Source organism: Cotesia glomerata, linkage group LG8, assembly GCF_020080835.1.
Source record: "Cotesia glomerata isolate CgM1 linkage group LG8, MPM_Cglom_v2.3, whole genome shotgun sequence".
Lineage (NCBI taxonomy): Eukaryota > Metazoa > Arthropoda > Insecta > Hymenoptera > Braconidae > Cotesia > Cotesia glomerata.
The window spans coordinates 9,420,953-9,434,221 of record NC_058165.1 but is presented as its reverse complement, the minus strand read 5'-3'; the positions used below and the strand labels follow the sequence as shown (position 1 = coordinate 9,434,221).

Here is a 13,269-nt window from a genome sequence, read left to right as displayed (position 1 = left end):
ATTTATGAGCTCGAAGAGCTCAAAAACGTCATAAGTGCAATTTCAAGCGTTTAGGTATAGAATTGGCGGGAAGTTGCAGGGATAGCCTTCAGGGTCAACCGTTTTCCTAATTTTTTTATATTAATCTATGCTTCTAATTTAGAGTAAGAAGACGATACGTAACATTCATATTATTTAAAATAAATGCATAATGGATGAAAAAAATTTGGAAAAAGTAAGTATAATTAATTGTTTATTTCAATTTTCAACCCGAAAAAAAATTTATATATATATATATATATATATATATATATATAAATACATACATAAATAAACTTTTGAACCATATGTTTTTTCTGATTCAGCTCGTTGAGTTAAGTCGGAATGTAGCAAAATTTTTTAAAATCTGCATCATGAGGACAATGCAATAGTTAGATTTCTATAAAATCTACTAAAAATATGACGAAATATTACATTTATTTTTTTTTTTGATCAAATTAATTTTTTATCAGAGCAAAAAGTAATTTGAGATTTTTAAAAATAAATTTTGCACTACAGCATTTGAATTCACAAAATCTAAGCTTAAAAAATAATCATTTGTGTAAAAAATAAAATCACCCTGCAGTTGTGAAAAATTTGAATTACTTTATTTCTTAACAATTACACAATAATTAAAATTATAATAATCATAATAATAATAATAAATGTAAAGTGATTGAAGAATGTAAGTGGATACTTAAAGCTATAAACAATATAATTAAATATTAATTAATTCTTGATTAAAACAAATTCGCCAGCAGAACATTTCCCAGGAAAATGGAGCTGAGTAACACGAAGGTAGAGATGCTCGCTGACGTCGCGGATCCCGCCAGTTGTTTTCGCAGTTTTTCGGGGACATCGACATACACTCGATCGTATCCGACTTCTTGGATCAACTTTATCAACTGGTCAACGTCCACTTTGTCGCCTTCTGTTGACCAGATAGTCAGGGTGGCATTTTTATCTGCAGTGCTGTTCAAGAGTTTTGACCAGACGGTGATGTCGCCTGCTGCAAGACCAGCTCGTACTGGATAAGTTATCGGCTGGGATGTGTTCGAAACCGATTTTATCATTTCATCAATTTGTGCCTCGCTATAGTTGCCGGAAAATATCACATTTTGGATTCCATACCTTAAAAAATTTTTTATTGATTATTTAGCTTAATAATTGAATTTTTTATTTTATTAATATAATCATTAATTACCTGGTAGTCCAACCAACTGACAAAGTACTTTCTGGTAAAGTTTTATTGGCGAGTGATAAAAATTGTTTTGAGTCAACGGGTTTGGTATCTGCGTCAACTGGTCCGCTAAGAATGTCTGCATTCAGCCATACTGGGAATGTCATCTGTAAATTCATTATTTAAAAATTTATTGGATTATTTTTTGTCAAATTTATTTTATTGATGATGATAAAGAAAATTAAAAAAAAAATATTTTTAATAAAATTGCAATCATAGTTTTTTTTAATTTCTAAATGTGGAAATTTTCTTTATAAAAATTTGTATGTTAAAAAAATCATGAAAATTGTCAAATGTCTGCTATTTTTGATATTATGAAAAATTTTGTAAACTATTAAGGAGGTTCCGTGAAAAATCACTTTTCTTACAATATTCTTCAATTTTTGAATACACGTACTTTTAAGTGTTCTCTATAAGAATAAATTTTTAACTTTCCGCTAAGAAAATTGAAAATTTTCAAAAATCGGGAAGTTATTGGTTTTACCCCGTTTTTCGAAAATCGAGTTCTCATCAGATCTTGACGTTTAGAGGTCCTAGGAAGCTTTCCTGACTATTCCCACGACGGTGTCTGTATGTCTGTATGTATATATATATATATATATATATATATATATATATATATATGTGTGTGTGTGTGTGTGTGTGTGTTTGTGTTTTTTTTTATCTTAGGGGGAATCCTTCTTACGGATTCCAGGCATAGTTGTTTGGCCTGGATATGTGGCGACTCGACGCAGTGTCATACTAAAACTCGACCCTAACGCCCCTACCCACTAAACCCTAAACCCCTTTTCTTCTTTCCTCTAATCCCTCATGGAAACCGCCGTCAGGCATTACTTCGTGAGGGGAGGATCCAGCTACCGCTATTCCTTCTGGTGGCTAAGGTGTTATTTTTCCTTCCTTCTAGTTTCTGTCATTTGCTCTTTTTCTTTCAATGGAACGCAGCTCTGTAAGCACTTCTGTGGCAAAAGTGCTTGTAGCGTTCCAAGCAGTTTGATTCGACAACATTGCATCTACTATTGTCTCTGGTTGGATTCTCCAGTTCAGGATCCTCTCTAACTCCTCACGCTGAGGATCGAAACGTGGACACACAAAGAAAACGTGCCTTGCGTCCTCAATAACCCCTGGACAAGACGGGCACTCCGGAGAATCGTCGTGCTTAAAGCGGTGCAGATACTCTCGAAAGCACCCATGTCCTGACAACATCTGCGTTAGGTAATAGTTGACTTCACCATGGTTTCGGCTCAGCCAAACGTCGATCTTTGGTATGAGGCGGTGTGTCCATCTTCCTTTTGCTGCGGCGTCCCACTCAAGTTGCCATCGCGAGATGCTGTGCTGCCGTTCTTCTGTTCTTAGTTCTTCAGCGCTCAGTGTAGTTGACCTCTTTCGATGGTAAAGGGCCCGTCTTTCTTTAGCTAAGACTCTAAGCGGCAGAGTTCCAGAAATGACGCACACTGCTTCCTCTGATATTGTTCGGAAGGCGCTGGCTACTCTTAGCGCGCTCAGTCGGTAAACCGGACATGCTTTCCTCCATGATTCTTGGGTCTCAAGTGCGTCGGACCAAATGGATATCCCATACGTGAGGACCGATGTAACTACTGATGATAGCAATAACCTCCTTGTCTGCTTCGGGCCACCGATGTTGGGCATCAATCGTACTAGGTTAGCCACTACTGCTGATGCTTTGGCGGTCACGTGTTCAACTTGTTGTTTGAAGTTAAGTCGGGAATCGAGCATCACTCCCAGATATCGAATGAATGGTTGGGATGTGATTTCTTGGTCTCCGACGTTTAAATTGATCGTTTCCACCACTTTTCTGCTAGTGATAAGTACAGCCTCGGTCTTCTGTTTAGCCAGTTGTAGGTTTACTGTGTCCATCCACTGGTTAATTCGCTCAAAGGTGATCGTGAACATATGATTTATCTCATCAATATGCTTGGCGACGATTACTACGGCTACGTCGTCCGCGTACGCTACCAGTTTGACATTTCTTGGTAGTTTCAGTCTCAGCAATCCGTTGTACATGATATTCCAGAGAAGTGGACCGAGAACAGAACCCTGCGGGACGCCTCCAGTAACATCATACTCCTTTGGACCATTCTTCGTGTCATATCTAAGGACTCTATTCGTGAAGTAGCTAGCGACTATCCTTCGTAGATATCCTGGTACGTTCATCTCTTGAAGAGCTTGCATGATGCGATCCCAGTTGGCGGAGTTGAAGGCATTTTTGATGTCTAGGGTTGCCACCAGACAATATTTCTTCGTTCCACCCTTCCATCTGGTACCGGCGATTGCGTCTTTGGCTATACCGACAACCAGGTTGATTGCGTCCAGGGTTGATCGTCCTTTTCGAAATCCGTACTGATTGTCTGCTAATAGTGGATCGACAACTGCTTCTATCCTTTGGTGGATTATACGTTCGAGTATCTTACCGGCTGTATCCAACATGCAGAGTGGACGATAAGATGACGGTTCTTCCGGTTCCTCCTTTCCTTTCCGAAGTAGTACTAGCCGTTGTTGTTTCCACTTCCGAGGAAAAATCCCTTCTTTCAAGCAGATGTTGTAGACATCGAGGAATAACGCTGGCGCTGCTTTTAATAGATGTTTTCAAGGCAATATTAGGGATTCCGTCCAATCCCGGCGCTTTATTATTCCCGACGCGGTTACAAGCTTCCATCAGTTCTTCTTTCGTCACAGGTGGGATATCATTCAGTTCGTCTTGTGTCAACAGGTAGTTGAAAACGCGCTGTCGTGGAAACAGTGCAGTCACGATCTTCTGTAGGAGTTGAGGACACGTAGGAGACGGCATTGGCTGGTATTTCAAGTTTGCCATGACTACCTTGTAAGGTCTGCCCCACAAGTCTTTGTCCACCTCGTTGATTAGCTCTTTCCAGCAGTTCTTCTTGCTATCCTTGATGGCTTTGTTTAAGTCTCGACGAGCTTTCTTGTATTCTGCGACTAGTTCCGCTGAGTCAGGCCGCCGATAACCACGCTGAGATATTCTTCTTTTCTTGAGACACTCTTTCCGTAGGAAGCTGATGTGTTCGTTCCACCAGTGCACCGAAGGTCTTTGGTTCATGCCCCGTTTACGAGGCATGCAGGTGTCGCAAGCCTGGGTCACTCTCTTCATCAAGTCCTTGGTCATTTCTTCTGCAGATCCAGTAGTAAGCGGTTCACTATTTAGGGCAGCTACTAGAGCACCTGGGTCAAAGGATTTCACCTTCCACCCAACGATGTCAAGTTTCTTAGCCGGTCTTCTAGGATTCTGGTCCTTTGATACTTCCCAGAGAATCGCATTGTGATCGCTGGCCGTGTAGATCTCCATCACCTTCCAGTCGTAGTTTCCTCTGATGAGGCTGCTGCTGACAAAAAGTAAGATCCACAATAGAACTTGCGTCTCCTTTAGTGTACGTCGGCGCATCGCCGCTGTTTAACAATACTACATCTAACGTAGAAAAAGCTTCCAGTAGTTCTTTACCTCGAGCGTTGGTGTGTTTGCTGCCCCATTCCACTGCCCAGGCGTTGAAGTCTCCAGCTATTGCCACTGGGTAGTACTGCTTCGCGTCCTCCGTCAGTCGATCCAGAAAGTCCATGAATTCAACAATAGTGAGGCTAGGTGGTGTGTAGCAGCTGTAAAGCGGATGCCATCTACCGATGCTGCTACAAAGCCGGCGCTGCCATTGTTAACGACACTCTGGAAGGGGAGCTTGCGACAGGACCATATGACAGCTTTTTTGGTGCAGTCAGTTTCCCATGGTTGGCCGCCGAGGTGTTTATACGGTTCCGATATAAGCACAAGGTCAAGCTTCTGTTCACGTACTGTCTGCATGAGCAAATCATGTGCCGCTTCACAGTGATTGATGTTTAGCTGCAGTATTCTCATTTTCGTTTATCAGTTATCTTCTTGAGTGCCTCTTGGTATACTGGGCATCTGCTTGTGCCGGCATGATGGGCGTTATTCTCTGTACCGGATTGATCCGCACACAGTGCGCATTTAGCAGGCTTATTACATTCGGCGATTTTGTGTCCCTCTTCTCCACATTTAATGCAAAGTTTGGAGCGGTCGACTTTACTTGTGCACTGAACCGCACGGTGTCCAAAATGCCAGCATTTATAACATCGGACTGGTCTTAGTACTGTTCTAATACGACAATTGGTCCAGCCGATCCTAATCTTACCGTGTTCTCCTACCACTTTCTGCGCTACCGTTGCTGCCAGAGTCACCGACGCAATTTGTGTTCTGCTACGTAAGACCTTACGAATTTTAATGGCCTCTACTGTTATACCACAATCGTTTCCAGCTGCCTCTTGTAAAGCTGTTAGAATGTCATCTTTAGTTGTAGTATCGTCAATATCGCGAATTTCCAGGTCTTCTTCAGGTCCTGTACTAATGACATTTGCGTCCTCCTTAAGTATTCCCGCGATAGTCTTCTGCAGGTCTTTACCTCTATCACTACTGCCTTTCGACAGCGTGATGAGAATGTTCCCTGTCGCGGTCCTGCGTATCTTCTCGACTGTGTTGCGGACCTGATCTGGGCGAACGTCCGCCTTGATCCGTGTAAGTATTTCAGAATACTTATCTTTGTTCGCTGGACGGATAATAAGTGCCTCCGGTCTCGTTGCTGTTCTTCTTGGCTTCTGGTTCGGCTTCGGTGGAGGCACCAGAGGTTTTTCTGGGAGCAGTTTCTTGCGCTCCTTCTTCTTGTCCTTTCTGGACTGCACCTTTTCCCAGCCTGGCTTCTTGTTCTGTTCACAAGAGTTTTGTGGGAGATCCTTAACCACTTCCTGCTTCTTGATGGGATGACCAGGTCCAACGTCCTTCAGCTTCTTGGGAGTATGAAAAGCTCCGCCTTCGGGAGAACGAATTTTTCTTTTCAACTTCCTCAGGATGCGGCCGTCTTGGTCAAAGGATTCAGTCTCTGCCGTTGTGATAGTTTCACTTTCTTCTTCAGCGACTGATTCTCCGTCACCTTCGGCTCCAGTGTCCATCGCTTCTTCAACAACCACTTGACTGTTTCTCTCCGATGTAGCACAAGGGGTGCGGTGTAATGATGAGCGCCATTCTTCGTCCAGTTTCTTGAATCTTCCAAGAGCATTGACTACACCGGTTGTCTTGGTCTTTATCTCCTTGTGGATATTGACCTTAGTTTGGACAAACTCTTGCAGCTCAATGGTCAGCTTCTCAAGGCGCTCCAACGCTTGCGTTCTCTTCATGTCAGCGCTTGCTTCAATCGCTGCTTGTTGAGCATGAAGCCCGTTTCTATTCATGTTTGTTTCCTGTAACGTACTCATACTTTTTTGATTTACCAGCGCATCGTACGGAGTGGAGCGGGTTGCCATAACTAGGAACGGGTGTACCCTCGGAGATAGTACTCCTACCCCAGTTCCCTGAGGCCTAGCCGACACTTAGCCAGTCCCGGAATACACGGACGGACTAGACTCGCTCGGGGCGGTGAAGATTCCGATCTCTAACACTCACTGCGTACTTCCTGATCAAGGCCCGAAGTGGCTGGCTCCTGATCCACTGCTGCAACTTTCACCTCGGCAGAGCAAGCTCACATCAGCCGTGGCCTGCATCGTCGGAAACTACGATACAGGTTCCGGACACTCCCAGTGAGTTACAGCAGGAACCAATCGTCTTGCTAGGTCAGTTAGTGTGACCAACCCATTAAAGGGGAGTTTTGTCCACGGGAGCTTATTTTGTTTGGTTATTTTGCTTGGCTCCTACCCGCTGTACCTCATCAACTAAGAGATTAAGTGTCATCCAAGGACAGCGAGCGTTCTCCCATCCGCTCGGGGAGACGCGCCCGGTAGCAGTATCTCTTCTGCCCCGAGTGTGTGTGTGTGTGTGTGTGTGTGTGTGTGTGTGTGTGTGTGTGTGTGTGTGTGTGTGTGTTATTTAATAAACATTTTATTAAATAACAACCATACTTTTCTTAGGATTTTTGTTGAAAATGAGAATATTTAATTGAAGTTATAACTAGTATTTTTTATCAAAAATAACATAAACGAGCAGTATTTATTTTTTTATTAAAAATGTTTGAAGTTAGCGACTTTCGATATTTTTCGTGAGTGGAAGTAAATGAGCGATAGTCTGTAAAGAGAGGCAGCACTAGTTCATAAGAAAGAAATCAATAGCCATAACCTATTGGTGTCTTTTTTTTGCCGTGGAACCTCCTTAACCCTTCAGTACCCAGGTTATGAGAATTTTACTCACGCAACACTATTCAACTAACAGGATGTCGCTGCAGTACAAGTGAGACACTAAAAAGAACCTGGGTACTGAAGGGTTAAAGAAATGAAAAACTGATGATGATCTTTTTTTGTAAAAAAGTTGCATTTTCTATGAGAAAAATTTCTTATCATTTTTTTGTATCTTCAATATTTTATCCGTAATTTCGATTTCGGTTATTTACCATAGATTCTAGTGTCAACAGAAATTTAAATCGTACGCTGTACACATGCGCTCTAATATTGACCAATAAGGAATCAGGAACGATTTTTAACTTCCCGCTAAGAAAATTGAAAATTTTCAAAAATCGGGAAGTTATTGGTTCTATCCCGTTTTTTGAAAATCGAGTTCTCATCAGATCTTGACGTTTTGAGGTCCTATGAAGCTTTCCTGACTATTCCCACGACGGTGTCTGTATGTCTGTATGTATGTATATATATGTGTGTGTGTGTGTGTGTGTGTGCGCGCGTGTGTGTGTGCGTGTGTGTGTGTATGTGACCCTCTTATAACTTTTAAACGGCTTGACCGATTTTATCGCGGTTGACGCCATTTGAAAGGGCTTAACCAAACCTAGATTTTAAATACCATTTGGACCGATTCGAACCAGTAGATTTTGAGAAATCTCAAAAAAACTGCAAAAAAAAACTTTTTTAAATGTGGCTTTTTTGGAATAACTTTCAAACAGCTTTACCGAATTTATAATTAAAGGTTCTTCATGAGGCTTTAAAAATTGCGGTGATTGCCACCAACCACGTAAAAATCGGTTAATTCATTCAAAAGTTATTGTGGTTTATAAATTCAAAAAATAGTGTGTTATTTAACCCTTTAATGTTATGGCAGCGCAATGAATCTCAGTGTGAGCTGTTAGGGGAGAGAGCCAATCATAGTCCGTTATGCGGTTGTGTGAAAGACGGTTTAGTTGTAGTAGTGTGTCCATGCGTCCCTTTCTACTACTTTTCTGGCCCCCTCTCCAGGAAAAAGACTATAGCTCTCTCACTTAAAGAAAAAGATATATGACTCGAATTAAGAGTGGGGATTCAAGGCCGAATATTAAAGGGTTAACTTCCAGCAGAATTTTGAGCTCGGAGAGCTCAAAATGATATGAAAATTATAATTTTGAGCTCGAAGAGCTCAAAAACTTAATAAATGCAGTTTTGTGCACTTAAGTATGAAATGAGCGGGAAGTTAGAGGGATGGCGTTTAGGTTCAACCGTTTTCCTAATTTTTTTTTAAATGTTTCAATACTAAATTTTGTATTTAAAAATAATCTGTATAAAGCAGCTTACAGCAAAATTATTTGTAAAGAATTGAAATCAAGATTGTAAGTAAACTATTAAAGATAACAAAAATTTGACAGGGTTCTTTTTTGTACAGAATTAAATTTTCTACAAAAAAGTTCTTCTATTATTTTTCTTCATCTTGAGTACTTCAGCCGTAATTTCGATTTCAATTCCTTACCACAGATCCTGATGTAAATAATCTACATAGAGTGGTTATACCAAAAAATTAAAATTAAAATCGTGAATAAACTCATGGAAATACGAGAAAATTGACAGGGATTTTTTCCATACAAAATCAAATTTTCTATAAGAAAGGTTATTGTGCATTTTTTTTTATCTCTTATATTTTAGTTCGAATTTAAAGTCCAAATTTTGATCGATGAAGTATAGTTAAAAATTGTAACTCTTTATTCTTCTTGTTTTATTTTCTTGATTCAAAAATAAATTTCATGAAATCATTCGACATGAATACTTTGAAACAAAAGTAAAATTTTATAGAGAGTATTTTTTTTCAGTGTAGTGAACTTAAAAATTTATGAATACCCACGTTTTCGCGATGTTTAGTCAGAATTTCCAAACTAGCATTAAAAGTCTCGATAGTCTTGAAGTCTAATTTAATACCCTTCTTCTTGTGTTTAATCATGGCTGTCAAAAAATCAGCGAGTGACAAATCGCTGGTATTATCTGGTGGATGTGCCATTATTGGAATTATTTCTGAGGAGTTGCCAACAGTTCCCAAAACAACATCAGCTTCCACCATCATTATCGATTCTACAAAAAAAAAATTTATTTAGTTAATCATAAATTTCATTTACTGATCTGTTTAATTAAGGGGGATAGCCACTGTGAAATTAAAAAAAAAAAATTTTTTTTTTTTTCATCAAATCAAAGTTTATATATTCAAAAATATGTATCTAGAGTTTTATAAGAAAATTCTGAATATTTTTCGAGTTATAGTCATTTTTGTAACATCGCGTCAAATGACCGTTGCATGCGCGGCGCTCCGACAAAAACGCGTTTTTTTCGAAACTACTTTTTTTGAACTGGTCTCATCTGTAATTTGCATAAATATGAACCGATTTGCAACTTTTTTTTACGTATTCGTCTATTCAGTAGCTATAGTTGCACGTAGGGGGTTTTAAAAATTTTTTAGGGCTGTTTGAATCCAAAAAAATGAGAAAAAAAAACGAAAATATTTTTTCTGCTCTCCGACCGGAAAGTGGCAACTTTATGGCCGCTGCGCTAAACAAAGTTGTCACATTCCGGCTACGTCGAGCAGAAAAATAGTATACACACCGTGGACAGTAAATAAGAAAGCCTCAGATCACATGTTTGTCAACCTCGGCTTCGCCTCGGCCAACAATTACATGTGATCTGAGACTTTTCTTACTTTACTGGCCTAGGTATGTAATATACTATTTCTTGCTCTCCTAGCCGAAAGTACGCTCCTTCGGAACGTATTTTACTCCAGAAAGAGTAACTTTTGTGGCTTGCTCTGGCGTATGTGCGCTACGCATACTTTCTGGCTGGGCAGCACAGAACCTCGCTTTTTTTCATATTTTCATAGCGCGACCGGCCTATACAGCGAGTTTCAACTGTATAACAGTCACAACATCGTCTGTATGTAATATGTCTGCGCATAAACTAACCAAAAAATGTCAAATAAATAAAAATAATTTCTAACTATAGGTTATTATTAGTGAACTATTTAATAATAATTATGCACAAATAATTTATATAAAAATTTTAGAAAATAAAATATAAAACTTTTGTAGATTTTATTTGCTTTCTTTTATATTTTGACAGCTAGTAAAGCAATGTTTATAAAACAATCCATGTACTCTACAAGCTTCTAATAATTAAATTTCAATCTTTCTTAGCCATCTAATTAAAAACTAATTTTTAATCAACTTAAAAAAATTCATTCTGTTATTAAATAAAGTTTAAAAATTTGTGACAAGTTCTGTGCATATTATCTCTCTTAATCAGAGCATTTGTTAATAAACTTTAAAATAACTTATTGTTTTTTACACGCTTTTTATTAGCTTCACTTGTATGTCAGTTTGTCAGTTTGTCAGTTTGTCAGTATGTAACTCTCCTTCGCATAAAGAGACTACCATAATGATATTATTTAAATTTTGATTATTATCAACCTAGAACCCAGGTGATGACCTTCCTAGTCATCCTCTGATGACCATCCCGAAGTTATATCTCGAAACCAGGTGTTTTCTTCCGTAGGTTTTCATCGGGAATGGCACAGATAAACCCGTACATCAACCCGGAATCCTCTGATGACCATCCCGAAGTTATATCTCGAAACCAGGTGTTTTCCTCCGTAGGTTTTCATCGGGAATGGCACAGATAAACCCGTACATCAACCCGGAAGCCTCTGATGACCATCCCGAAGTTATATCTCGAAACCAGGTGTTTTCCTCCGTAGGTTTTCATCGGGAATGGCACAGATAAACCCGTACATCAGCCCGGAATCCTCTGATGACCATCCCGAAGTTATATCTCGAAACCAGGTGTTTTCCTCCGTAGGTTTTCATCGGGAATGGCACAGATAAATCCGTACATCAACCCGGAATCCTCTGATGACCATCCCGAAGTTATATCTCGAAACCAGGTGTTTTCCTCCGTAGGTTTTCATCGGGAATGGCACAGATAAACCCGTACATCAACCCGGAAACCTCTGATGACCATCCCGAAGTTATATCTCGAAACCAGGTGTTTTCTTCCGTAGGTTTTCATCGGGAATGGCACAGATAAACCCGTACATACCCGGAATCCTCTGATGACCATCTCGAAGTTATATCTCGAAACCAGGTGTTTTCCTCCGTAGGTTTTCATCGGGAATGGCACAGATAAACCCGTACATCAACCCGGAATCCTCTGATGACTATCCCGAAGTTATATTTCGAAACCAGGTGTTTTCCTCCGTAGGTTTTCATCGGGAATGGCACAGATAAACCCGTACATCAACCCGGAATCCTCTGATGACCATCCCGAAGTTATATCTCGAAACCAGGTGTTTTCCTCCGTAGGTTTTCATCGGGAATGGCACAGATAAACCCGTACATCAACCCGGAATCCTCTGATGACCATCCCGAAGTTATATCTCGAAACCAGGTGTTTTCCTCCGTAGGTTTTCATCGGGAATGGCACAGATAAACCCGTACGTCAACCCGGAATCCTCTGATGACCATCCCGAAGTTATACTTCGAAACCAGGTGTTTTCCTCCGTAGGTTTTCATCGGGAATAGCACAGATAAACCCGTACATCAACCCGGAATCCTCTGATGACCATCCCGAAGTTATATTTCGAAACCAGGTGTTTTCCTCCGTAGGTTTTTTACACGCTTTATATTAGCTTCACTTGTATGTCAGTTTGTCAGTATGTAACTCTCCGTGGGTAATTTGCGCGCCTGAATATTTTTGATAATCAACAAATAATAGTTTAAAAAAACTAAAAAATCACGCTTTTATAAATAAACCAAACTAAAAAGTAAAAAATAAATAATAGTTTAAAAAAACTAAAAACACGCTTTTTATAGAAAACCAAACTAAAAAATAGAAAATAAATTTTAATAAATTTAAATTAAGAATAGTGTTAAAAATTTCAATAAATATAAATTAATAATAGTGTAAATGAAAAAATGTATTTTATTTTAAAAAAAGCGTGGGGTGCATGGTGTCAATAGTTATAAATATTTTATTGACAGATATGAGTAGAGTGATTATCATTTTGATATCTTAAAAAGCACCCCACGCTTTTTTTAAAATAAAATACATTTTTTCATTTACACTATTATTAATTTATATTTATTGAAATTTTTAACACTATTCTTAATTTAAATTTATTAAAATTTATTTTCTATTTTTTAGTTTGGTTTTCTATAAAAAGCGTGTTTTTAGTTTTTTTAAACTATTATTTATTTATTGATTAATTTTTACTTTTTTATTATGCCCGCCCCGACCAGCAAAACCTCGGCTTTGCAAAAGTCGGGCGGTGCCCCCCTCACGCCCGGCAAAACCCCTTTCACGGGGTTACGTACTTTTGGCTGGAGAGCAAGAAAAATAATATGCAACCCACGACCAGAATGTTGGATGCCCTGACGTATGTGATATGATGGCCTCGGCTACGCCTCGGCCATACGGAAAAAGAAAACTCGAAAAATTACAGTATAAAATGTAAAATCGGTCCCGTCGTAATCAAAACTAGAAAAATTACAGTTTGAAATAACATTTTTCTAAATTCAATTTTTTAATTTAATATTCAGAGCTTTCAATGTAAATATTACATTCTACAATGTAATTCTTATAAAATCTGTAATAATTACAATCTGAAACTGTAATTTTTCCAGTTTTCATCACGAAGCGCCACGTTGCATTATATACTGTAATTTTTCGAGTTTTCTTTTTTCCGCGCATCATATCCCATACGCCAGGAAATCCAACTTTCTGGGCTAGGGTCGTAATATACTATTAATATGACGCCATTT

The 13,269-nt window shown here is 39.1% G+C and overlaps 1 protein-coding gene across 3 annotated transcripts in view; it reads right to left on the bottom strand.

Annotated features, from left to right (window-relative positions):
- Positions 1 to 603: 603 nt before the first annotated feature.
- The window catches only part of LOC123271017 (protein FAM151B), a 66,334-nt gene continuing 53,668 nt past the window's right edge, over positions 604 to 13,269 (bottom strand). For all 3 annotated transcript variants that reach the window (XM_044737231.1, XM_044737232.1, XM_044737230.1), the window contains 3 exons: positions 9,315 to 9,538; positions 1,223 to 1,365; positions 604 to 1,149 (listed from right to left, as the gene is read on the bottom strand). In XM_044737231.1, the coding sequence (XP_044593166.1) occupies positions 759 to 1,149; positions 1,223 to 1,365; positions 9,315 to 9,538 (758 nt within the window). In that variant the 3' untranslated portion in view covers positions 604 to 758. The remainder of the gene's footprint in view (positions 1,150 to 1,222; positions 1,366 to 9,314; positions 9,539 to 13,269) is intronic.